The sequence below is a fragment of the Podarcis melisellensis genome, assembly GCF_964234715.1.
Source record: "Podarcis melisellensis genome assembly, chromosome: 16".
Lineage (NCBI taxonomy): Eukaryota > Metazoa > Chordata > Lepidosauria > Squamata > Lacertidae > Podarcis > Podarcis melisellensis.
In genome coordinates this window covers 28,968,878-28,996,089 of record NC_138533.1, presented here as the reverse complement: position 1 = coordinate 28,996,089, position 27,212 = coordinate 28,968,878, and the positions used below count along the sequence as shown (strand labels likewise).

General features: G+C 43.0%; 1 protein-coding gene and 1 pseudogene across 5 annotated transcripts; both read right to left on the bottom strand.

The window, feature by feature from the left end:
• Positions 1 to 1,896: 1,896 nt before the first annotated feature.
• LOC309358893 (small nuclear ribonucleoprotein E pseudogene) lies at positions 1,897 to 2,399 on the bottom strand (annotated as a pseudogene). The gene is made up of 2 exons: positions 2,366 to 2,399; positions 1,897 to 2,301 (listed from the first exon to the last, which is right to left on the bottom strand). The product of its transcript is annotated as a small nuclear ribonucleoprotein E pseudogene (transcript).
• Positions 2,400 to 2,482: 83 nt separating this feature from the next.
• Positions 2,483 to 26,991, bottom strand: TOP3B (DNA topoisomerase III beta). 4 transcript variants are annotated; one of them, XM_081893303.1, is made up of 19 exons: positions 26,815 to 26,991; positions 26,038 to 26,157; positions 24,408 to 24,533; positions 23,167 to 23,298; positions 21,311 to 21,417; positions 21,093 to 21,167; positions 20,027 to 20,223; positions 19,108 to 19,306; positions 16,531 to 16,644; positions 15,004 to 15,094; positions 14,033 to 14,187; positions 13,637 to 13,742; positions 11,142 to 11,288; positions 8,834 to 9,007; positions 7,040 to 7,168; positions 5,744 to 5,893; positions 5,534 to 5,634; positions 4,845 to 5,046; positions 2,483 to 2,998 (listed from the first exon to the last, which is right to left on the bottom strand). In XM_081893303.1, exons 3-19 carry the CDS (start codon positions 24,475 to 24,477, stop codon positions 2,517 to 2,519), a joined length of 2,631 nt encoding a protein of 876 aa, XP_081749429.1. In that variant the 5' UTR covers positions 24,478 to 24,533; positions 26,038 to 26,157; positions 26,815 to 26,991; the 3' UTR covers positions 2,483 to 2,516. The 4 variants fall into 4 exon arrangements, with proteins under 4 accessions (XP_081749429.1, XP_081749428.1, XP_081749431.1 ...); XM_081893302.1 differs by lacking the exon at positions 26,038 to 26,157 and having other exon boundaries at positions 26,815 to 26,990; XM_081893305.1 differs by lacking the exon at positions 26,038 to 26,157 and having other exon boundaries at positions 19,150 to 19,306; positions 26,815 to 26,983.
• Positions 26,992 to 27,212: the final 221 nt, after the last annotated feature.

Genomic DNA, 27,212 nt, shown 5'->3' with positions numbered 1-27,212 from the left:
GTTAATATGGATAGACAGTGGGCAATCTACAGGGAATTGCTGTACTTTACGGGGGGGGGGGGGAACCAAAATTTAAAGTAATGGAAAATGTAAGGAGCCTTGTTACAGATTGGTTACAATAACATCACTTACATGAAATGTTTAAATTAAGATAGAAATAATGGTTTTCTGGACCAAAGCTCACAATTCGAAAAAGAGCTTTTACAAAACAAAGAGAAACATTTGTCCAAAATGTACAATTTGTTATTAGAGTGGGAAACAAAAAATGAGCTTGTTAAAGCCTCAATGACACACTGGGCAAGAGATATAGGTCATATTACAGATTTTAACCTCTGGGAAAATCTCTTCTTTCCTGTTGCTACTGGTTTTTGTAGGTAGTAAACCCGCAATGTATGTGCATTGTGCACATTTAGCTTTATGTGTTGAGGCAAAAAATTAAAATTAAAAAGGGGGTGGAAAGGGGGAGTTCCAGGAAAATAACTATGGCAATCCCACCCACCATTGCACCCAATGTGTTTTGACGTTACACGGTTTTGGCTTTAGGCGCACAGACTTACTGTAATAGAAAATGAAAAGAAAAGCAATTATATGAAGAAAAAGAGAAAATGTTTCTTAGGCTGCTGAGGCGAAGCCTATGAACTTCCTATGGGGAATTTTTTAGAAAGCCTGGGTGCAAGACTGCAAACTAAGTGGGGAACGAAAGGCCTTTTACAAACATAAGTGAAGGAGCACCTTCTCCCATACAGACCTACCCAAGTGTTAAGATCTATGGGGAAGCTCCTCCTAGTAGTGTTAGATCTACCTGAAGCACATTACGCCTTCTCGTTGGCTGCACCAGCATGGGAGTCTCTCCCCTCCGATATATGACTGGCGTTGATCTTGGTGAGTTTTCGGCACCCGCTGAATACACATTTGTTTGTTGGGCCTTAACAGCAGAATCTATTGTCCATTGTTGTTTTGCTGGGCATTGTGAATATTTGCATGTGTTTTACTCTGAACGTTGTATTTTAAAATTGTTCATGCACCCAACCTCAGGAACTGCCGATGGAATGAAGAGCAAACATTTAAAGTGAGAATAACCAGACTTTAAGAATACCCCTGCTGGGTCTGAGCAAGAAGCTATCTAGTTGTGCATCACATGTCCTGCCTCTGAAGCTCACAAGCAGGCCATGGAGGGAATAATAATAATAATAATAATAATAATAATTTCTACCCCGCCCATCTGGCTGGGTTGTCTCAGACACTCTGGGTGGCTTCCAACATAAGGTTAAAAATGCATTAAAACTTGTTGTGCTCCCTGGTTTCTGGTACTTAATAGGACTACTGTTTCTTAACCTGGAAATCTGTACAGCTGTATGCAATGTAGTGCTAAGTTACAGCCACTTAGTGGTATATTTCCCACTCGGCCATCTGCTATGCAACAAGTTTCTGCTAGTGCAACTGTTGCATTCAATGCATCATTAAAACTCATCCATCCACAAAGAGCACTGGATAACATCCCATCATGACTAACAACCATTGGCACACTATTCCGCAAATTTGTCTAACCCCCTTTTTAGAGCCAGCCAAGCTACTGGCCATCACCAAATCATGTGGCAGCGAGTTCTGTACATTGCACGACGTGTGAAGTTCTTCCTTTCATCTGTCTTGAAATCCCCCATCTATCAGTTTCATTTGATTACCTTTGCATTGAGGTATAAAACCTCCTCTGCCCATTTTCTCAACATCCTGCACAAATTTTATAGACCTCTTACCATGTTCCTTCTCCCTAATTTTTTTTTTTTTACTAACAAAAAGTTTTATTTATAAAGAATTACAATTCAACACCAAAGCTATTGAGAATTATGCAAGCACAAATGAAGTAACTGGCTTCATTCTTCACTCTTCAGACACTAATGGTAGAATTGGGAGTGATACCATTAAACCACTGCATATTTTTTTCTATAGGTTTAAAGATTAAACTAATAAGCAAAAGAGACTCAATAGCCATTTCTAGTTAGAAACACTCTGTAGAAGAGGAATATTGTCTCCTTTTAACATGATTCAACCCAGCTGTTTCCTTGATTTTGTCTTATTAAATCTCCTCAGCATCATCCAGAACCAAGTTCATATATTCATCAAATCCAATAATACAGCCTTCTATCCTCATGTTCACCTGTTCCTACAGCCACACCTGAATTCTGGACCTATTCTGTAGGTATCTGAAGATGAGGTTGATGGGCTGCACTATCACTTTCTGCACCTTCTGGCCTTGGCCATGACCACCAGCTGGGCTGGGAACGACCCCCGACAGGATGAGCCCTACTTAGGCGAAACGGGGCAGCCAAGGGTCACCTCCTCTCTCTCCTCGCTTTATCCCTCACACCTCCTTTCTCCCTAAATGAAAACTCCCCAGCCATTATAGTCTTTCCTGTTATAGGTGCAACACAAAGACACGCTCTATGGTGCTTACGAGGTGCTGGCCAAGTGAACTGCGACACAGGACATTGTATGGCGTTTTATTGCTCAATGGGTCATTATACAAAATAAGCAGCCAGAGCAGCCATCTTGTCTTTGGGTTTCTTCGGATTCGGCCTCCCTCCAGGCCTCCTGCCTTTTCCTCTTCCCCGGCCCTGCCGTTTCCCCTGCCCTCCGCGATGCATGGGGTGCTTCATCGCCGCATGCTTCAGTTCAACCAGGTCTTGGAAGACGGGGTCGCAGAACACGCAGCCAGAGTGCTGCGTCTCATTGCCAGGAAGGGGGGACTTGGCTTTATTGAAATCCACGTCCACCAGCGCGGCGTCACACGACTCGCAGGTCTCGGCCGACACCCGTACCTTGTGGGCGTTTTCAAAGAAGTGCACGACCACGTTGCATTTGTTGCAGGCCATCTTCCACTTGGGCCCCGAGGTTGGGTCAAGCACCAGGACCCCGTTCTCACACTCCACGCACTGCCCGATTCCAAGCATGTTCAGGGAGTGCTGGCACGTGGGGTGGGTGCACTCATTACAGCCCATTCCTGGAGGAAAAGGAGCGACAAAGACCGTGAGGGACCTTTGCAGCTCACATCCTGGCCCCTTCTGTATGAGAGAGGGGAAATAACTGCACCCAGAGTTCTGCAAAACAACTCTTACCCAATAATTTGTGTAACCTAACCTTTCAAATTCCAAATTACGCGAGCTAGGCAGCTCTGAAAGCTTACACATGCTTTGCATCTTTATTCTCATTGTACAAGCTGGATTTCTCACTTTCTCTCTCTATAATAAAAACCTAAGGATGTCATCATGTAGCTCCAATAGTAGGGTTTGTAGGGCAACATCGTAATCCTGGATTTTGGGGTAGAGGAGCAAAAATGAAGGCAGGTTGCACAACTGCAATGGCAATGGCATGGGAAGGAGAAGGGAGGCCACTGAGAGGCAAAAAGTGGTGGTTTTAAATAAAGGGAGAAGTTTGAGTAAAGTACTATGGAATACTTGAGGGTTCTACATTCTCCATGTGAGGCAGTTGAGAGTGGAAGAGGGAGAAGTGAGAGTATAGCAAGAAGGCAGAGATGCTAAAAGGAAAAGAAGTGGATGTTTTAAACAGCCTCAGAAGTTTGAATAAAGTGGGGGTAGAGTAACACCGAGAGGAAGCTATGACAGTTTTAAACAACAGCAGAAGTTTGAGAAAAGTAGGGATGGAGTGTCTCTGAGAGGACGGGTGGTGAGAGATGTTGTCCAGAGTGAATGTGTGGACTGGATTCTGAGGACTGGGTGGATGTGCGCGGAGGACACTATTTGCCCCCCTATTGTTCCCCAACCCTGCATTAGAGCATATATTCTGTGGTTTGTGATGCACTTATGGCCATATAAATGCCTAAAAGCCCGGTGTGTGAGATGAAGATCAACCATGTCTGGATTTAGGATTCTTCTACAGGGAGGAAAGAGTGTTTTCTTCTGCCCAGCAAGTAGAAAACAGATCACACTTTATGGACAGCAGAGTCCATCTAAGCTTTTGTTTACTAACTGTGGAAAATCTTTTTTAAATCCCTACAGATTGGACTCATGAGAATGCTCCTAAGTGGTTAATTCCTATAAGTGAAACTGTACTCTCAGAAGCATATATACATATAGATTTGGTTGTAAGTTGCTTTGGGATGCCCTGGGCAAGATAAAGCAACTAACTAAATAACTAACTAAATATAATAATAATAACAAAAGTCAGAAATCTAATAGTAGTAGTGGTAATAGTAATAATAATAATAAAAGTCAGAAATCTATATGCCCTTGACTGACTTGCAATTAAACATATGTATACACAATTCTGATACAATTTTAAGCATAGGGGTGACTTGTGGCCACATTCCCTTTGGTTAAATTCTGGTCATCAGTAGTGATCCTAAGACTCAAAATATGGTTTTTCAAGTATGTTCTCTAGAGCAGTGTTTTTCAACCACTGTTCCGCGGCACACTAGTGTGCCGCGAGATGTTGCTTGGTGTGCCGTGGGAAAAATTGAAAAATTCGAAAGATTTAAAAATAAAGTATTTTATAATTTTTCATATTTCTGTTTACTTACTATTTCATAATAAAGTAATTATAAAATACTTTCTTTGTGTTTATTTGATTCCTATTCAAGAATTACTTTATATATAGTCAATATAGGCACAGAGTTACATTTTTTAACATTTTCTAATGGTGGTGTGCCTCGTGATTTTTTTCATGAAACAAGTGTGCCATTGCCCAAAAAAGGTTGAAAAACACTGCTCTAGAGCTGTCAGAATGAAACCTGCAGCAGTTTCTTCTTAAAACATTGTGAAAGGCTATTATTTAAAAACGTGTCACCAAAAGGACCAAGCCGATGTATCTTTCACTGTAGAAAATCTAACCTTTTTTCATGTCCCTGAAAGGAGGATGGTTGTAACAGTAAGGACACAGCGGGTAGCTCTTCCCTCTCGACCCAGAGGACCACAGCACCAGTTCAAAGTCATCCAGTGGGCATCGCAACTCTTTGTAGAGTTTGATGACCCCATTCTGAGGAAGGCTGTAGGTCTCGTCGCAGTGAGAGCAGTGCAGACGGCTCGGCTTTGCCTACAAAGATTTAAGGAAAAGACATTAAGAAAGATGATGGCTTTTCCTCTCGTCATCTTACTCAAAAGACCTCTTCATTTGGCAAGGGGTAAAGCCTAAATCAAATGTCATTGACCTTGCAGGTCTCACCTGCTGCTTACAAAATCCTGTTATTAAGTATTTTGCCTTGAGACTGCTTTTGAAAAGTTTCTGGGCAGTTCAGCTGTTCCAGAATGCAGGGGGTAGAGCGTTGATACCTATTTATCTACTTGCACTTTGACGTGCTTTTGAACTGCTAGGTTGGCAGCAGCTGGGACAGAGCAACGGGAGCTCACCTCGTCACGGGGATTCGAACTGCTGACCTTCTGATCAGCAAGCCCTAGGCTCTGTGGTTTAGACCACAGTGCCACCCACGTCCCAACATACATACATTAAATTTAACAACATACATACAAACACTGCCCCCCCCCCAACTCTGATTCTTGAATAAATTTAAATTCTACATTACCTGAATATACTTCATAAAACGATGGCATTTTCCACAGCGGGAAAGGGGCTTGCCTGTGGCAGCAAGCGGTGAGAAGGACACTTCCATCAATTCATCCATACCTGCCACACACACAAAAAACAAGTCACAGAAATGTCAACTGCATGCTTTGTTTGCTTCCTGATTTCAACACGCAAGGCTAGATAGATTTGAGAGTGGAAAAACCCTTACCGGCAATTGAATCAACAAAGTAGTGAAACTTCCTTTTGAAGATATCCAGGGTGTGTTCTAGGACCTGGTGATAATTTGCTTTACCTTGGGCGATAAGGTTGAGTTGTTTTTCTACAGCACTGCGGATTGTGGGGAGAACGAGCTCTGCATCTAAGAGGAAAACCGGAGGGAGAACAAATATTCAAGCTGGGTGTACAGAGAGGTCAGTCTGCCAGGATCTTCCCTGCTATGAGCCCAATTCAAATAATCTGTGCAAAAACATACGGTTCCCTGGGGGCAATTCTCGTTTATTGTGCAGGAGATGTCGGTGGACTGCACCTAATGGTCTAAAAGCATTTGCTAATATTCGTATCCATGTTCAGACATGTTTCCATCTGATGGACTATATCCTCCAGCAATGTTATTATGTAGAGAGGTTTTTTAAACGGCATTTTAAAAATAAACTTCTCCTTTGGCTAGACTCTTGCCCCTATGCAGGGGCAGACCTTGGTGATATGGCACCCTGTGCGAGGCTAACATTTGGCACCCTCTCCAGCCTTCCCAAAGGCAGGTAAGAAGTGAGGGTCCTATAATAGTAGTAAGTAGTACTAGTACTAGTAGTAACAGTAATAACAACAACAACATCAACTATAACAATTTATTACTTTGGCTGGGCCTCCCCAGTCACTCTGGATGACTCCCAGCAGAATATTAAAAACACGGTAAAGTATCAAACATTAAAAACTTCCCTAAACAGGGCTGCCTTCAGATGTCTCCTAAAAGTCAGATAGTTGTATATTTCCTTGACATCTGATAGGAGGGCGTTCCACAGGGCGGGCGCCATCACCGAGAAGGCCCTCTGTCTGGTTCCCTGTAACTTGGCTTCTTGCAGTGAGGGAACTACCAGAAGGACCTCAGAGCTGGACCTCAGTGTCCGGGCTGAACGATGGGAGTGGAGACGCTCCTTCAGGTATACGGCGCAAAGGCCGTTTAGGGCTTTAAAGGTCAGCACCAACACTTTGAATTGTGCTCAGAAACGTACTGGGAGTCAATGTAGGTCTTTCAGGACCGGTGTTATATGGTCTCGGCAGCCACTCCCAGTCACCAGTCTAGCTGCCGCATTCTGGATCCCAGAGCCCTCATGCCTCTTTCTCAAAGGTGGACAAGAGCTTTGCAGATTTTGAGAAGGTGTCCTCCTTGGCTGAGTGCCCGCGTGCAGGAGAACTGGTGGCACTGCCCTAAAACTGCCTTGGCACTATGGAAGCTAGGATCTCCAGAGTTGTGAAAAATTGTACAGAAAAGCAGCCACGAACCAACCTATTTTATAGTAGCCGTGCACGAGAACAATGCCCAGGTTTGTAGGTTTCAGTCTGCGGCCACTCTCAACCGTCACATAGTTGCGCTGGCAGATGTTGTTGATATGCACTGGAATGCTGGCATCCGTTCCTGATAGCAGTGATGATAATAATACCACTTAGCATTTGTAGTGCACTTTAAAAGAGTTCAAAGTAGCTCATGTGCATTATCAAGATGTAACCCTGTAAGGTTAATATTCAATAATATTACAGTGGTACCTCAGGTTAAGTACTTAATTCGTTCCAGAGGTCCGTTCTTAACCTGAAACTGTTCTTAACCTGAAGCACTTTAGCCAAGGGGCCTCCTGCTGCTGCTGCGCCTCCGGAGCACAATTTCTGTTCTCATCCTGAAGCAAAGTTCTTAACCCGAGGTACTATTTCTGGGTTAGCGGAGACTGTAACCTGAAGCGTATGTAACCTGAAGCGTATGTTACCCGAGGTACCACTGTATTATCTCCCATATTGCAAGGAGACAGAGAGAGAGCGGTTTGCCTAAGACCACCAAGTGAGTTCATAGCAGAGGCAACATTCAAACTGGGGACTTGATCCAGTGCATTCCTATAGATAGCCATTCTGAAGTTCCACTGAACTTCCAAGTAAAGTGTGCAAAGGATTGCAGCCTCAATCTCTTTATCCACTTTTTATCTGTTGTTCTATTCCCTCAGACTTTCCAAGTTCCAAAACGGAAGGCTACATGTCCATCCCTTCTTTGTGTATACACACCACTTTTCTAAATATTTGTTCTCCTTTGGCGCACGAGTTCAAGTCTCCTGCTCCTTAAAAGAAAAAGTGGCTGTGTAGACACAAAGCAGTGGCCAAAATAAGAGGAAAAGCTTTTACAAAACAGTAACAAAAACTCGACAATCGAAGAAGTGAAGTGGTCGCAAACACAAAGCTGGGGATTTTGAGTTCAGAGTTCTTGTTCCTGAACACCAAATTAGTTTTAACATACAGTGGTACCTCGGGTTACATATGCTTCAAGTTATGTTCTTAAAATTATGCTATGCCATATACATATGCCTCTTATGTTCTTAAATTTATGCTATGCCAACATTAGGGAAAGATGGGTGTGGGTTGCCAAAAAAACCCAAAAAAAAACAGCCTAGCAGGCCAACCTCCTATACACTGGTACCTCAGGTTACATACGCTTCAGGTTACATATGCTTCAGGTTACAGACTCTGTTAACCCGGAAATATTACTTCGGATTAAGAACTTTGCTTCATGATGAGAACAAAAATTGTGTGGTGGCGGCGAAGCGGCAGGCCCTATTAGCTAAAGTGGTGCTTCAGGTTAAGAACAGTTTCAGCTTAAGTACAGACCTCCAGAACGAATTAAGTACGTAACCCAAGGTGCCACTGAACTGCGTTCTGTATCCCTCGTTTAAAGTACCAAGTTTAATTCCTCCTGGAGTCATCTCCCACAAGATAATGCCCCACAGCTTTATGGTAAGTTTGCTTTTTAATGGCTGTCATGAAGTTCATTTCAGTGGGTCTGAAAACTTGGGGTGTCTACCACCCTAGGTCTGCCGGTTTGAACCACCATTTTGCACCTGACTCCAGATGAACCTCAGGATTTTAGCAAAAAGGGAAAAAAGTATATTATGTGAGCATGATATTAGTATTCCAACACAGACATCTTCCACTCTTTCCAACACACAGCAAGACTGCCACCACCAATGGCATTTTGCCAATATTTGAAGAAATGCCAGTTCATTATTAGATGAAAGAAAGTGATCTGTTCCCTTCCGTTTCCTACCAATGCCATGTTTTTCCATCAGAGTAATGAGCTCTGCTTCAGTCAGATAGTCAGGAGGATTAGTTTGTTTCTCCAGCAGCTGAACTTCACTGATAGGGAAGACTGTGCCTCTCTCACAGATGGGGAGGCTCTCTTCTGGAGGAATGCTTTGCCAGGGCATAATCTCAGTGAAACCTGTAGCAAAGTTAAAATTCTGATTAATCAGGATTGTTGCTTTCTAAAAATTCCACATCTCAACTGGCCTCTGGCTAGAGGTTAACTGGTTGGTTCCCATCTGGCTCTGACATCAGACAGACCCCCAGTTAAGTACGTTTTGAAATCCCATTGAGATGTATTTGATAATACAGTCATACCTTGGTTTTCTAACAGCTTAGTTCCCAAACGTTTTGGCTCCCAAACATTGCAAACCCGGAAGTGACTGTTACGGTTTGCGAACTATTTTTAGAAGTCAAAGGGGCTTTCTCGGATTCTGATTGGCTGCAGGAGCTTCCTGCAGCCAATCATAAGCTGTGATTTGGTTTCTGAACCTTTTGGAAGTCAAATGGACTTCCAGAATGGATTCCGTTCGACTTCCAAGGTATGGCTGTAACCCCAATTTGGGGCAAGAAAGTATTAAATGTTATCTTCTAATACAGGGGGACAAGTATGCAAAGATGGTACATGGTGTCTGTAAAGACTCCAGTGGTGTTTGTTGATGTTGTTTTTTTAAAAAAAACTTGAATACCAAAGATACTAGAAAGTCTCACTGACTTCATTTTCCAAAGGCACAGAAACTCAATCAATCAATCAATCATTTATTGTACTAGACTAAAAGCCATTACAAATCCAGTTACAAAACCAGCAAATCCAATAAAATCTTTTTTAAAAGATCCATAAATAAGCAACCATTTACAATAAATCAAACTAATGAGTCCCCTGCACAATCTACAGATTTGTCTTTTATGTGACTAACACAAAGACTTTTAGTGGCTTTTGCAAATAACTGTTTTATATGTGACAAGCAGTCAGATAATAGCCAACATATTTTCACTTCAGGGTTCTGTCCCTGTAGCGGTGCCAACATCTGTTCCAAAAATCTCTTTCTGGGTTTTGATAGAGCTGACAATGGAGTAGGTAATGGGGAAGATCTTCTACTTCACCTACCCCACAAAAACAGTATCTTAAATGCCTTGGAACTTTCCTGTATCTTCCATCTAAGATGGGTGCGGGCGTTGTTTGAGAGCTGTAAAAGCAGTTCTTAGGGAGGCAAAGGTAAGTGTCTGCAAATATTGGGTTCTGGTGCGGTTAGATTTCAGCAAATGGTACCAATGGGAGAATTTTGAGATATAGATTGATTGAAGATAAGTCTTGCTCATTAGCTCAGAAACTTTACCCAACAAAATAACCCATGCAGCAGAAATACTAAGTGATATATAAATTTACACACCGAGGTGATATCATAACTTATAAAGGTAAAACCAGTGGTTCTCAACAACCCTATAGGGAGGCTAGCGTGAGATTTGGTCTTACATACTTTCTGTGTTGTAGGAGTGCAAATATCCAGAGTGTGGGGTCAGGTGGGATTACTATGATGAATTATAAAATATGCATCAAGCCATTGTGTCCATGATGAACGCATTGTGTTGACCGAGTTTGATACATTGACAATAATTTCTGATCAAATCCCACAAACCTCTGCATCTCTGGCCATTTCCTCTACTGTCCATTTCTCTTGCTTGACAAGTCAGGTACACAGCCCAGTTGCTTTGCCAGGCAGGCATCCTGGGCCATAAAGATAGTGGGCAAGTTTCTTTGATGTAGCTTTTCTGATATGTTAATCTTAGGATGTTAATCTTAGGGCCAGGAAACAGATCTCACCTGAAGGTGATAATGAGCACTGTCTTCCTGGCCATCCTTCTTATCATGTATATTGCTTGTTTATGACCCCAGGGGTTGCCAAATGCACTCCTTTGTAGTTCTGTTTTGCTTACCCCAGAAATATGTGTGCTTAATTAGTTTTGGTAGTTTAACTTTGTCCCCACGTGGGGTTTGTTGAAATGCTCAGAAGAAATCGGATTGGTTCTTATGAACACTCTGTAAAAAGTTCTTTTGTGAATAAGGGAGAGACTATTATATGCACCCTTCCCAGAGTCTTGCTGGTTCAAGCCTCTGTGTGTATTCTTATTAATCAGAGTTTAATCCTTCCTTTACTTTGGGAACGCCTCACTGTGTGAGCAATAAACACAAATGCACAGAAGGATTAAAAATATGACTGAATTGAGAAATATATGGAGAATGAGACATGCACATTCCTTTGCTCCTTCCTTACCTGGTGAAATAACAGTCTTTCCTATACAGGTAAAACGTTCAGGACCAATGCTGCAAGCAATCGTGGTTTGGAGGTATTTGCAGTCAGCACTGACAGTGGCAATGAAATGCCTTGTAATGTATTCATATAATCTCCATCCATCACCACCTAGAAATACAGATATTTTTCACTCCAGTTTGCAAAGCACTTTAGAACAGGAGGAAAGGCAAATTCTAAGGGGGGGGGGAGAGATACTAACTTATTCATGTAAAAAGGTAAAGGTAAAGGTACGCCTGCCCGTACGGGCCAGTCTTGCCAGACTCTGGGGTTGTGCGCCCATCTCACTTAAGAGGCCAGGGGCCAGCGCTGTCCGGAGACACTTCCGGGTCACATGGCCAGTGTGACATCGCTGCTCTGGCGAGCCAGAGCCGCACACGGAAACGCCGTTTACCTTCCCGCTGGTAAGCGGTCCCTATTTATCTACTTGCACCCGGAGGTGCTTTCGAACTGCTAGTTTGGCAGGCGCTGGGACCGAGCAGCGGGCGCGCACCCCGCCGCGGGGATTCGAACCGCCAACCTTTCGATCAGCAAGTCCTAGGCGCTGAGGCTTTAACCCACAGCGCCACCTGTGTCCCACAACTTATTCATGTACATTTCTTTAAATCCTTAGGCCTCCATATCCATTATGATTCTGCGCCAAAATAAGGTTAACAGCACAATCCCAACCATGTCTACTCAGAAGTAAGTCCTAAAGAATTCAGTGGGGCATACTCCTAAGTCACTGGGGTTAGGATAGCCACTGAATTTCCCTCTTTCACTAGGGAAGGTCCATTCTTAATACCAATCTTTCATTTTTATGGCTTCTCAGTTAAGATGTAAGAAACACAGGTTTGTCTTATATTGAGTCAGGCTAATGGTTCATGTACCCAGCAGTGTCAACGCTGACTAACAGAATGGGCTCTCAAGGGTTTTAAAGAGTCTTTCTCAGCCAAATCAGGACACGGCAGGGATTGAACTTGGAATATTCTGCATGCAAAATAGGTTGCTTTAGCAGGAAGGAATACAAGTGAGACCAACGATGACTGCTTTAAGTTCTAGAAAAAGGAGAAGATAAAGTCCCCACCAGAGAAGAATGGCAGATCAAGTTGATGGGGTTATGCTGAAATGGCCAAAATGACCAGGAGATTCCGAAATCAGGAAGACCAACATTTTAATAAGGAATGGGGGAAATTTATAACTTATCTTAAAAACCATTACAAACAGTTAAAATTGTTAGTAGGATTGGAATATCACCTGTAGTCTAATGGTGAATTTTGGACACAATGGAGAGGTAAAAGATTTGGATTATCATAAAAGATGCAAGACCAACATTTTAATAAGGAATGGGGGAAATTTATAACTTATCTTAAAAACCATTACAAACAGTTAAAATTGTTAGTAGGATTGGAATATCACCTGTAGTCTAATGGTGAATTTTGGACACAATGGAGAGGTAAAAGATTTGGATTATCATAAAAGATGCAAGACCAACATTTTAATAAGGAATGGGGGAAATTTATAACTTATCTTAAAAACCATTACAAACAGTTAAAATTGTTAGTAGGATTGGAATATCACCTGTAGTCTAATGGTGAATTCTGGACACAATGGAGAGGTAAAAGATTTGGATTATCATAAAAGATGCAAGAGGAAATGATTAACAATAGGACCCACCAAGGGGAGGAGGGAAGTCAAAGAGATTCCTTGGAATCTTATTTTTTTATGTTGTAAATTGGATAATGTGACTGTAAAATTTTAATTTGGAAAACCAAATAAATACATTTTTTAAAAAAGTTCTAGAATAGGACTGCTTTACCACTTTTAAGGGTACTATCTTAACTCCGGGGACGCGGGTGGTGCTGTGGTCTAAACCACAGAGCCTAAGGCTTGCCGGTCAGAAGGTTGGCGGTTCGAATCCCAGTGACAGGGTGAGCTCCCATTGCTTGGTCCCCGCTCCTGCCAACCTAGCAGTTCGAAAGCACGTCAAAGTGCAAGTAGATAAATAGGTACCGCTCCGGCGGGAAGGTAAATGGCATTTCCATGTGCTGCTCTGGTTCATCAGAACCGGCTTAGTCATGCTGGCGACATGACCTGGAAGCTGTCTGTGGACAAACGCCGGCTCCCTGGGCCTATAGAGCAAGATGAAAGCGCAACCCCCGAGTCATCTGTGACTGGACCTTATAGTCAGGGGTACCTTTAACTTTATTTTAACTCTCAATGTGTAGCCCAAATAATTGAGACTAACAACTGGCGTCATTCACGCTCATAAACATACTAAAAAAAAGTATTTGAGAGAAAATTTAAGCCTTATGAATAACTGCTAAGAAAAATACTTTCAAGTCAACTTTACTGTATTATGAGGCCATGCCCTCCCCTCCCCCAAGGGTAAATAACTGCTTGCAGGCCCAGCAGTTTCCACGAGGTCTAAAAAATGGTAACCAGCCTTTAGGTGTTTAGACTTCTGAATAATCAGTCACCTAGTTCTGCTTCTGTGGCAGTTCTCATCGGTGTTATTGGGGGATGGTCACCAGCATCATGCCCCTTCCTTGGTTTGTTAATACCTTCTGACAGTAGTGCTTTTACCTAGGGGGGAAACCAAAAGAAAGCATATGTACGTTATGAATGCAGATTTTTATTCATGACCATAATCGGTCTAAGGTTTGGTGATCTTCCACTCATTTCAGTGGGAAACATTTAAGCATCTGCTTTTAAAAAAACCTCACTGAAAGCAATGGTACTTAGGAGAGCTCAACTGTGGCCAGATCATGCCCTTTATATTTCTCATTATTTGCGTAGCAGTTTGCAAAAGGTGCCGTTTTCTTCACAATGCTTTTTCAAATAAATAGAAGCTATTAAAAAAAAAAAAAACTTACTGTTTCAGCCCAGTAAGGATTATTAGCTTGTTGCCTCAAAGAGCCCTTCAGATCAAAGTTCTCTGGATAGTGGGTAGTTTCTGTTCGAGGATAACTGATATAGCCTTGTGTATAAAGCCGTTCAGCTATTTGCATGGCATGCTGTGGTCCCATTCCTAGAAACAAAATATTTACTTTTTTTTTTAATCAAAAAGTCAATTATCTTATTTAATAACCAAATGTTTACAGTCACAAGACTTTTTCCAGATTTAATCTTTTCCACAATTCGGAAAGGTCCATATAGTAAAGGCTATGGTTTTCCCAGTTAGTGATGTATGGAAGTGACAGCTGGACCATAAAGAAGGCTGACTGCCGAAGAATTGATGCTTTTGAATTATGGTGCTGGAGGAGACTCTTGAGAGTCCCATGGACTGCAAGAAGATCAAACCTCTCCATTCTGAAGGAAATCAGCCCTGAGTGCTCACTGGAAGGACAGATTGTGAAGCTGAGGCTCCAATACTTTGGCCACCTCATGAGAAGAAAAGACTCCCTGGAAAAGACCCTGATGTTGGGAAAGATGGAGGGCACAAGGAGAAGGGGATGACAGAGGAAGAGATGGTTGGACAGTGTTCTCGAAGCTATCAATATGAGTTTGATCAAACTGCGGGAGGCAGTGGAAGACAGGAGTGCCTGGTGTGCTCTGGTCCATGGGGTCACAAAGAGTCGGACACGACTAAACGACTAAACAACAACAACAACAACAATTCGGAATGTAGAGAGCAGCCCCATACCAGATAAGATTACTTGTCCAGTTGGCCAAGTGCTGTCTGTTCCAACTGGAACTCACTCTCCTAAGTCTCCGTTTACCATCAGGCATCAGGTGCTGTGAGAGATTGAACCTGGGATTTTCTGCAGGCAAAGCACAGCAGCAATGGCCCAAGTCTCTGAGCTGTGAGCTAAACAAGATGGATACCACTGGGACACATACTTACCCAGTGCAGAACTGGCAACTCTTAACATCTCTACAGTATTCAGAGCCAGAGGTCTCTGCTTAGCCTTCTCCTTCTTGCTCACAGACTCGATCTACAACACAGAAATAAGTCCCTTGGTGAGATATGAGGGGGAAGCAGAAGGGAAAGCCAACCAATAACACGGTCCTATACATGCCTACTTGAAAGTAAGTCTCATTAGGTGCAATTGGGCTTACTTTCAGGCACATTGGTAAAAAATTGTGAGAGATTTCTCTCTCACCAATTTAGTATGGAGATGAGGAAGCTAACAACATGTTTCTATTGTACAGTTGTACCTCGGAAGTCAAACAGAATCCATTCCAGAAGTCTTCTCAACTTCCAAAGCGCGGCTTCTGATTGGCTGCAGGAAGCTCCTGCAGCCAATCAGAAGCCACAGAAGCCCCGTCGGACATTCAGCTTCTGAAAGAACATTCGAAAACCGGAACACTCACTTCCAGTTTTTGATCATTTGGGAGCCAAAATGTTTGACTCCCAAGGCGTTCAGGAGCCAAGGTACAATACAGTGGTACCTCGGATTACATACACTTCAGGTTAAAGATTCCACTAACTCAGAAATATTACCTCGGGTTAAGAACTTTGCTTCATGATGAGAACAAAAATCGTGCTCCGGCGGCGTGGCAGCAGGAGGAGGCCCCATTAGCTAAAGTGGTGCTTCAGGTTAAGAACACTTTCAGGTTAAGAACAGACCTCCAGAACGAATTAAGTACTTAACCCGAGGTACCACTGTACTTTTAGTTCCAACACTTTAGGTACCATACAGTAACTGAAAACAGTTTGCCAGGAGTTGCCAAAGTGGTGCCTGTGGATGCTAGTGTGCATGTGAAAGGTTTCGGTAAATGTCCCCAACAAAATCTACAATGCACAAAAGACTGTTTGCTCTTCCTGAGCAATTCCTCTCCTACATTTAACACACCCTCTTAAACATGCCCACATTTCATTGGATGCCAGGATAAGACACCCTCCTTCTTTTCTATTCTGTGAGCGAGATCTCTGGCCTCCAGAGGTTGGAGACCCCGATACACCATGAGAGAAGATGCAAGGCATTATTTGAACTTTTAACAGTGAAACAACAGGAGTTCTGAAACCAGAATTCAGCCCGTGTATAACGTTCAGAATGAGGGTGGTGCTGTGGGTTAAACCACAGAGCCTAGGACTTGCCGATCAGAAGGTTGGCGGTTCGAATCCCCGTGACGGGGTGAGCTCCCATTGCTTGGTCCATGCTCCTGCCAACCTAGCAGTTCGAAAGCACGTCAAAGTGCAAGTAGATAAATAGATACCGCTTCGGCGGGAAGGTAATCAGCGTTTCCGTGCGCTGCTCTGGTTCGCCAGAAGCGGCTTAGTCATGCTGGCCACATGACCCGGAAGCTGTATGCCGGCTCCCTCGGCCAATAAAGTGAGATAAGCGTCATTACCCCAGAGTTGGCCACGACTGGACCTAATGGTCAGGGGTCCCTTTACCTTTACTTTACAACGTTCTCATAGCCTTACCTTCGCTTCTTTCGCAACCTTTGTTATGTTTAGGAACATCTGAGCAATTTCCCTGTCAAATACCCTCACTCTGTCCCACTCGAGTGTCAGACAGCAGTCTTTTTCATGGCTAACCTGGCAGGAAGAAAATAAACAGAAAAGCTAAAGTATCTTCCGTTCTTCTCCAGCAGTAACCTATTCTGTAACAGACATAATGGAGAAGCCAAAGTGAACCATTGAGGTGGCTTATTCTAAGATGCTGCCCTTAGCAACATGCCAAACTCCCAAGACTAAGAGCAGACAAAACCAGTTTGTGAAGGCATACTACCAAGACAAAGATACAGTTTTCAATTTAATTCATTCACTAGATTTGTACACTGCTTTCCTGCAAAGGTGGCCTACAATTTGTTTGTGATTCATGATACAGCCCCTTTGAAACTAATGAATTTGGTCCTTCATTTCTAATAATAATAATAATAATAATAATAATAATAATAATAATAATAATATATTTATTCCCCAGCCACTCTGGGCTGCTCCCAAAAGAATATCAAAAACACAATACAGCATTAAACATTAAAAACTTCCCTAAACAGGGCTGCCTTCAGATGTCTTCTAAAAGTCAGGTGGTTGTTTATTTCCTTGACATCTGATGGGAGGGAATTCCACAGGGCGGGCGCCACTTCCGAGAAGGCCCTCTGCCTGGTTCCCTGTAACCTCACTTCTCGCAGTGAGGGAACCGCCAGAAGGCCCTCGGCGCTGGTCCTCAGTGTCTGGGCAGAACGATGGGAGTGGAGACGCTCCTTCAGGTATACAGGACTATACAGGACCTTCAGGTACACAGGACCTTCAGGTACACAGGACCTTCAGGTCCTGTGTGAGTGTCTGGAGGCGGTTGGTGGATGGATGGCGGCTAACAGATTGAGGTTGAATCCTGACAAGACAGAAGTACTGTTTCTGGGGGACAGGAGGCGGGAAGGTGTGGAGGATTCCCTGGTCCTGAATGGGGTAACTGTGCCCCTGAAGGACCAGGTGCGCAGCCTGGGAGTCATTTTGGACTCACAGCTGTCCATGGAGGCACAGGTCAAATCTGTGTCCAGGGCAGCTGTTTACCAGCTCCATCTGGTACGTAGGCTGAGACCCTATCTGCCTGCGGACTGTCTTGCCAGAGTGGTGCATGCTCTGGTTATCTCCCGCTTGGACTACTGCAATGCACTCTACGTGGGGCTACCTTTGAAGGTGACTCGGAAACTACAACTAATCCAGAATGCGGGGGCTAGACTGGTGACTGGGAGCGGGCACCGAGACCATATAACACCGGTCTTGAAAGACCTACATTGGCTCCCAGTATGTTTCCGAGCACAATTCCAAGTGTTGGCGCTGACCTTTAAAGCCCTAAACGGCCTCGGTCCAGTATACCTGAAGGAGCATCTCCACCCCCACCATTCTGCCCGGACGCTGAGGTCCAGCGCCGAGGGCCTTCTGGCAGTTCCCTCATTGCGAGAAGCAAAGCTACAGGGAACCAGGCAGAGGGCCTTCTCGGTAGTGGCGCCCACCCTGTGGAACGCCCTTCCAGCAGATGTCAAAGCGATAAACAACTACCTGACATTCAGAAGACATCTTAAGGCAGCCCTGTTCAGGGAAGTTTTTAACGTGTGATATTTTACTGTATTTTTGGTTTTTATGGAAGCCGCCCAGAGTGGCTGGGGAGGCCCAGCCAGATGGGTGGGGTATAAATAATAAATTATTATTATTATTATTATTATTATTATTATTATTATTATTATTATTATTACAGGACTAAGACTGTCCTGTATTTAAGTCACAAACCCATTTGCAACTATCTCAGTTACACAGAGATTTGCTTGTTATACTTCAAAATTCAAATTTTCTGCAAAGAGGGAAGAACTGAGGAGACATAAGAAACTGAATTGCTGCTGCAACTGAGGTAAGGAGTTGAAACTGTTTGAGTTTAGTTTCCATCCCAGCCTCCAGCATTACTGCTTCAAGCCCTGTCAAATTTGCCTGTTAAAAGAGACCCAGTCCATGGGTAGGTACTCTGTACTGCCTCAGCCTTCCTGTGCTTTTCCACTTCTACGGTGGCTGCACCGTAACATCCTTTACTTCAGGTGTGCAGAACCAGATGTAGCCTAACTACAACTCCCATCAGCCACAGCAAGCGTGGCCAGTGGTCAGGGATGATGGGGGTTGATGTTCAGTAACCTGTGGATGGCCAAAGGTTCCTTACAGCTACTTTAGTTGATCTTATATCTAACCTGAAGCATATTCCATGAAAAGATGGTCCACTTTAAAGGCTTGTATCGAACCATGGATTTGTGCTAGCCGAGTTCTTCTGTAAGGTGGAACACCTGGCTGTCACCAGTTCCTCAAGGTTTGGTGACCCTCTGGGTCAGAGATGGCATAGAAGGCTGCAGTTGGTAAAAATGGGTGACCCTGCCTTGTGATAATAGAAGCTACCACTGGATACAACTTGATCCTGTGAACTTTTAACACAATTCTGAAACCTGGACTAAGCTTTTCTTTTTTGCAATTAATATTAATAGCGTGGACAGGAGCAAATTCTTATTCAGTTATTACCACAATTAGTTTCAGGGAGACAGGAATCTCTATATCACTAACCTTGGCTTGCAACACCCAGTAATTTTCAGGCTTGAAAGACTGGATTTTATCATGTCGCTCCACACAAAACCCCAGAGTTGGCGTTTGACAGGGTCCGAAGGAGATTAGTGAGCTGTCTAAATTGCCGTATTTACCCTGGAAGTATTTTGTCTGAAACCTATGAGAAAGATAAATAAATTAAGTTAAGCTATTAGTTTTCAATGCTGATAATGAAACCTATTTAACGCCAATGATCTACATATATCTAACATTTCAGGAAATATTGTTAGATCATGACCATCTAAAATGTGTTTCAGTGATCTTGCACGTAAATGTCACATGCAAAATTTACTGGATGTGATTCTTACATTTTATAATTTTAAAATGTGTTGTTTTAAAACTGCTTCTTTTTTTCGTGGCCGTCATCTGCACAATGAATGACCCAGTTCACACATAAATGCTAAGCCAAACCATGGGTTAGAATGAACATATGAGTTCCCAGGGCAAAGAATGGTTGCTGCGTTCCTCCCCCAGTCCAGCTACACTACTAAGGACTAAGCTATGGTTTGGTTTAGCATGCTCTCCAAACCCGAGTTTGTGGTATGACTTACTCCAGACTATGAGCCTTAGTTCAGGCAACATGCTGAACCAAACCAGGGCTTAGCCCTAGGTAGGGTGATGGCGACAGGACTGGGGGAGGACCACGCAGCTGTGACCCCTCCTCCAGGAAGCCACACATTCACATGTCTGCCTTAAGTCATGGTTTGGCTTAGTGTTAAGTGCGAACTGAGTCAATAAATGGTATTGTGTGATTCTTTTTGGGCAACTTAGTGTGAAATAATCTTCCTTGTACATCAGGCATGAGGAAACTGTGGCGCTCTGGATGCTGTGTGGATACCTTGTAAATGCACAGCCAATTCTCAGATCCAGCTCCTGGCGGGCGTCTACTGACAAAGCCTCATTGTGGTTAGGCTCCCCTAAGTTGTTCATGGCATTGCAAATGTCTGTGTCCGTAATAGAACTGAACTTGGCTCTGTACACAGTCCTTTCACTGCCACGAGGTTTATTCATCACAGGAACAGTAGCATCCAGGACCTACGAGATGAAACCAGAGAATGCTTCTTAATTAAAGTAAAAACGCTTTAAATTAGACACATCCACTCTCAAGTGCCAATGAAGACAATAGGTACACCTTAGGAACATTGCAAGCACCATGGAAACAAATGGGAGTTGTTCAAGATCATGACTGTGAATGTTTCATTGATTTCAATGAAGCTTGCGCGATAGAAGTTCCTGAGAGAGGTGCATCCAGAAATTTCACAGAAAACCAATCCACTTGTGGCTCCATTCTTCAAAATGCTGCTGTAGAATGAGAAAGGTCCTTGGAAAAATAGGGAGGCCAGGAAGTAACAAGAAATGTAAGTATCTTAGTCCTCCATTTCTACACTTTCAAGTCTAGAGGGAAGTCTGGCAGAATTCACAACAACCCTTTCACATTTACTGGTTTCAGCATAGGTTTTAGGAGATTTCTGGACTGGAAAAATGCTTTGCCCATTTATTTCTCTATGAGCTAAGAAACCCAGTTACAAATCAGGGAATCCCTGGATCCAATTTCATCTGCAATGAATTAACTCAAGCAACTTTTGCCAACATAGTCTTAGCCTCCCCATCTGCAGTAGGGAGATAATAATAACTGATTTAAGGAGTACAATGGACCAATTTATGTGCCATAATAAACCATGGTTTACTGTCAATGCAGAGACATTGGGGCATACCATCATCAGTAAAATATAAAAATGAATATTGTTTATATGAATTCACAACAGACAGGATACCTGCCAGTTTTCTGGATTAGAAGACCTGATTTTTTTCTACAAACTATAAAAGAAACTGTTTAAATCCATAGATACCAACGAAAATGTTGCAGTTAAATAATGAATATAAATTGGGCACAGGAATCCTACCTCAAAACAGATGTTTTCACCTTCCTTGTCACAGTCCAACCACAGAACAATACAGTCACAACCTCTCCCTTCCACCTAAAACACACATGGTCCAGTTAGTGTGAAGAAGGCAGGTGTGTCACAGGGTGTCATACAACAGGATAAATGTGCATGGTTCAGAGACCAATGAAATGCTTGCTTTTTTAAAACAAAAACAAAATCCTCAGAACAGCAAATACCTGTAAGAATTTCACCATGTTCAGTTTGGGATTTGCTTCTTTCTTTTCTGTAGGGGCCTTACTGAAAAGTTCAGCTGGATCCACTTTATCCCAGTTGTTGTACTTTCCTGAGAAAGGCAACAGAATGAAATAACAGGTGTCATTATCTTCAAAGCCTTTTTGTGGCTATCTACCTTAGATAGATAGACCATAAAGAAGGCTGATCGCCGAAGAATTGATGCTATTGAATTATGGTGCTGGAGGAGACTCTTGAGAGTCCCATGGACTGCAAGAAGATCAAACCTATCCATTCTTAAGGAATTCTTAAGGAAATCAGCCCTGAGTGATCACTGGAAGGACAGATCCTGAAGCTGAGGCTCCAAGACTTTGGCCACCTCATGAGAAGAGAAGACTCCCTGGAAAAGACCCTGATGTTGGGAAAGATGGAGGGCACAAGGAGAAGAGGACGACAGGACAAGATGGTTGGACAGTGTTCTCAAAGCTACGAACATGAGTCTGACCAAACTGCGGGAGGCAGTGGAAGACAGGAGTGCCTGGCGTGCTCTGGTCCATGGGGTCACGAAAGTCGGACATGACTAAACAACAACAACAACCTTAGAGCAGGAGTAGGCAATTTCCAGAATTTTCTGCAAGAGATCGGTTTGGACCTCTGGCGTGCACAACTTTATCCCTCCCTGACAGCTCTCTGGATAGGGAGAAGGTTAAGAGGAAAAATATGGGAATGGTTCCCCACACCATCGGCATGTGGCCCCCAACTGCTTACCCCCAAGGGAAAGTGGCCCTCAAAAGAATAAATGGTCTTAGAGGATGATGCTTATGTAGTTCAGAGGTACGTGTATTTTTTATCTGACAAGTACAAAAGATCACTCTGGCAACCAGTTACATTCTCCGAAGCAGGTATATAAAAGGTGAAGGCTAAGGTAACACTGTCTACTTTTGGCTTCCAATCTAAGGGTTGATTCTCACACAATGCCCCAGTGGAAACATCAAGGCCAAACCACGGTCTGATTGTTGGGGTTGTGCATCCATCTCGCACATTCCTTCTTACCCTTGCGTATCCTCAATTCCCTCTATCACACCTTGGTTAACACTAACTATAGTGTGTCGTGACATCTGAACTGGGCAAACAGGGGTTAAGGTAAAGGTAAAGGTACCCCTGCCTGTATGGGCCAGTCTTGTCAGACTCTGGGGTTGTGCGCCCATCTCACTTAAGAGGCCAGGGGCCAGCGCTGTCCGGAGACACTTCCGGGTCACGTGGCCAGCGTGACATCGCTGCTCTGGCGAGCCAGAGCTGCACACGGAAACGCCGTTTACCTTCCCGCTGGTAAGCGGTCCCTATTTATCTACTTGCACCCGGAGGTGCTTTCGAACTGCTAGGTTGGCAGGCGCTGGGACCGAGCAGTGGGAGCGCACCCCGCCGCAGGGATTCGAACCGCCGACCTTTCGATCGGCAAGTCCTAGGCGCTGAGGCTTTAACCCACAGCGCCACCTGCGTCCCCGGGGTTACTGCCATCCTTATTTCCTCCCAAAAAGTTTTTTTTAAAAAAAGAAAAAAGAAAGAAAGAACCTTGTTCATACTGTGGTTTCTAATTCTGGTCTGGAGGCAAACTATGATTTATAATGCTTTAGTAATTAACTGATCCTTGAGAAACTGCTGGAAGTTTTTAGCAAGCTGAACCTCTAATCTGGATGTGCACCTTAAACGCCAGTGGGATACCGGCTTGCTTCAGAAATTGCCAGGGTTCAGCTTCCTAAATGTTTCAGTCAGCTCTGCAGAAATTCCTGCCCACTTTTTTGGCCTCAAATAACAACAGCACCAAATAAAAGCGTGAAGTAGTCAACAGGTGATGCGGTACCTATAAAATCCAGTGTCATCACATGGCCGCAGACAGATGTCATCTTGAAACGGGCACTTTGTCCTATGAATGATCCAGTGTATTCATGCACTGAACATGCCCCATTCAGCCCTTTGCGAGAGGACATATTTCCTACAAGAAGAAGACAAGCCAATGGTAACAGTAGATATTAAGAATGTCTCATGTTACATTTTTTTGGGACAGAGATTACGGTAATCGTGTCCTGGGAATAAAAGAAAGCAAGCATCATTTAGGAAAAATAAATTACTTTTAGCAAAAATAAATTACAGTTGTATTTGGACCACTTAATCACTATAGGAGGGAGGACATATTTGGATGTAGTAAATTAGACGGTCATCCAGTATTTCATTTTCCATTTTAATAGGGTGATCCATGGGTAGCAACCCAAATCCAAGTATTCCTGGAGAAAGCTGATCTCCAGGATCAATTCCTGTCACACTTCAGAACAAAAACTGCTTTGGAGGCCCTGGTGGATTATCTAGGCCAGGATTTCCCAAACTTGGGTCTTCAGCTATATTTGGACTACAATTCCCATCATCCCCAACCACTGGGCCCGGCTAGCTACGGATGATGGGAGTTGTAGTCCAAAATCAGCTGAAGGCCCAAATCTGGAAAACTTTCAATAGGAATGGAAGGGAGACAACACTCCAAGTTTTCTTACTTCCTTAGGTTGGTAGTGGAGAATGTGAGGCTCTCCAGATGTTGTAGGACTCAAATTCCCATCAGAATGGCCAATGCTTAGGGATGATGGGAGTTGCAGTCCAGCAACATTTGCCCAGGCCCTGATCCAATACAATAACCTCCCATTTCACGAGCATTTGACGTGCAATTTCAATCATACGCAGTTGAAGGTGAGCTGTTTGAAAGTGTGCAGGTCGAGTCCCAAGCAAGGCAGAGAGCTATACACAATTTTTGCGTATGTGCATAACCCTCGGAACTGAACTCCCAAATAAAATGAGGGATTACTGTATCCTGTTTCTAAGCAGGAAGCTCACAAGCAGGACATAAAAGTCTGCAGCCCTGCTTCACTTTCATCCTTTCTGATTTTCAAAGGAATACCACTTTTGAACCTGCTTTAGCTATTATGAATTCAATGGGGATTTACTCCCAAGTTGTGTGAATGGGATTCCAGACCAAATTGATTTAAATGCTACTACAAAAATACTGTCAAAACAACAAGCAAGATTTTTAAAGAAAAAAGGATCTCAATCCCTCCTAACCTCTTGAAAGGATTTTGGCTATGGACTGAGCCAGAGAAGGCTTCTCTGCTACCATAAGAACCGTCTTCATCTTCTGCCGGTAGTGAAAAGGATAATCAAATCTCAAGAAAATTCTGTCTTGTCAACCTAAAGAGAGAAAACAAATCCTATTTATTACTTATTTGGACTGGTGACCTGGAGATTCAGTATTTCCCCTCTCATTTTTTTGTTTCACAAGTACACTTGAAAAGCAACTATATATCACCCAGTATTCACATCTTCACAAATCCCAGTGTGTAGTACAGTGATTTTTTAAAAAATCCCAGTGTGTAGTACAGTGATTTTTTAAAAAGGTCTCTTCCAGCTAAATTATGAGCGTAACAGTGCAACCCCTATACATGTTTACCAAGAAGCAAGCCCCATGGAATTTAAATATGTACAGTACATTGCACATAAATGTAAAAAAGGTTAATTCCATTCTATTAGAGCTTATTTGATGGGAATTCTATGGAGCTGCCATACTCAAAAATAAGTAACACTAATCTCTTTGAAAAAAGGAAAATAGCAAAGATTATTGGTTGAGCAAACATTTTGCTAACTCTCCAGTTTGAATAAAATATGGGAACGATGATACTGGCTTTTTAAATGTCTGTAAAAACATGCCTATTAAAGCTGAGTTCAGTCTACTGCAACTTAGTTCAGAGTTAGTTGTTCTATAAATTTATTAAGACTGGATATGTGAGAAAACCAGCAAAATAGACAGGAGAAGACTTCATTTTGCAATCCTGAAATGATTTCAGGAATTGTCAAAATTCAGCAACAGACCATGCAATCCACTCTCAAAGTGAATACATGCCCACCCAAAAGTACTGAGACCCCAAGAACCGTTTATAGTCTGATGCTGCAAAGATTGGTGTACAGTACAGACATCACATTTCTCCTCAAGCTCATGTTTCAGGTATGTTTTAACAGCTCTGTAGACTCTATTAGGAGCATTTTAACGTATGCACATTGAAAAACATCATTATCTGTCCCAGAATATAGTCACCGGGCAAGTAAGAATTCGAACTAACACCCATGTTTATTCTAATTTCTTTTTTAAAAAGTAATATTTATTAAGAGTTTAAAGATTACAAAAAGAAGAAAAAACAGTTAAACAAAGCAAAACAATACAATACACGAAAAACAAAAAACACTACTTATCTTGACAAAACAGAAACAAAAAACAGAAACAATTAAAAACACATCCAATATTTCCATATCTTATCTTTCATTTACTTGTTTCAACGACCTCCTCACACCTCCCTTTTTTGTGTTCTAGTTCAGTTAGCTATTTCAGCAAATCCTTTCCATCTTTCTCAATTTTTGTCCTATAATTTATCTTAACACAGTCTAACCTTACTTTTTCCCCCTTTGGCCCATTAACAATCTATTTTTACTTAATTCTTTATAACATTTCTGCTAAAGCCATATAACTTCATTCCAGCATCCTTCTAACATTCATAAATTTTACAGTGTTTCTGTAAATAGTCTTTAAATTTTTTCCAATCTTCTTCCACCGACTCATGTTTATTCTAATTTCTAAGCCTCCCTATCTCCAAAGGTCCAAATTAGCTAATCCTATTTTAAAAATAATATCTGTAGAACTCACACACAATCTGCTGTTAATAATTCCAGTCATCTATTGATTTCCGCGGAAGGGTGGCTCTCCAATGCTTGAGCACAGGACTGAGGCCTTAATGTTTTAAATTTCAGTTCCAATATACCTTGCCTTTAAATAATAATAAAATTGCTTACAATAAGTCAAAATGCATCGTTGACCAAAAAAAATAAAAATACAGTAAATCCAATATATTAACCCTGTTACCATAATTCTGTCTCCCTGTATAAGATATTTCATATTTTATTTTGCAATGCTACGCAAGCAGGGAGCAAACGCCCGCCGAATCCCGCCGTGCTTCCTTCCAAGCGAGCACGTAAACGAGGCCTTCGCGTGTAGTCAAGTTTCAGATACACACGATACGCTCCTCCCCTGCACCGAGGAAGTAATTCGCTGCACCACCTTGCCTACAAGGCCTCTCCCCTCTCTTAAAGTTCTTACCAGGAATTGAGAAAGGCGCCGTTTCCAAATAAAAGAAATCAGCAGCTTCCACGGCGACGCCAAACGAATTTCGGGTTTTGCTTGGGGATTTCAAAATAATAATAATAATAATAATAATAATAATAATAATAATAATAATAATAATAATAATAACGTCATTTTTCCTGCGTCTCCCCCTCCCTCAGCTCACGCTAAAAGGCGGCCCAGCATGGAAGCGCATGGCGGGGCGTTGGAGAAGCGCCCCCTGGCACCCCCTTCAAAATGTCCCCCACCCCACATCTCTCCGCTCCTTCTCCCCACACAGGCGAGGCAGGCGGCCCTACTCACCCGGCGGGGCGGCCTCAGAAGGCGGCGGCAGCGGCGGCCATTGCCGAGGCTTCCACTGCCGGGTCACCCTCGGGCCCTCCCCTTCCCAGGCGTGGATGGAGAGGCGGAGATGCTCCTGGTACCCTGCATCCCTCCAGGCGTCTCCGTTGCCATAGAAACGCCCCCCTCCTCCAACTTCCCTCTTCCCTTCTCTTTTCTCTGCCCCGCGCCGCTCGGCTCGAGGTGTCTCTCTGTGTGTTTGGTTGGTTTTTAAGCGCACAACACACACACACACACACAAAACACCCCGCTGTGGGGACTGACTGACTCGTTTCTTTCCGAACCACGACACGGGTTTCGTTTCCTTTTTTCCCCTTTACAAAAACGTGATGTGCCCCACTAATAGTAAAAAAGGTAAC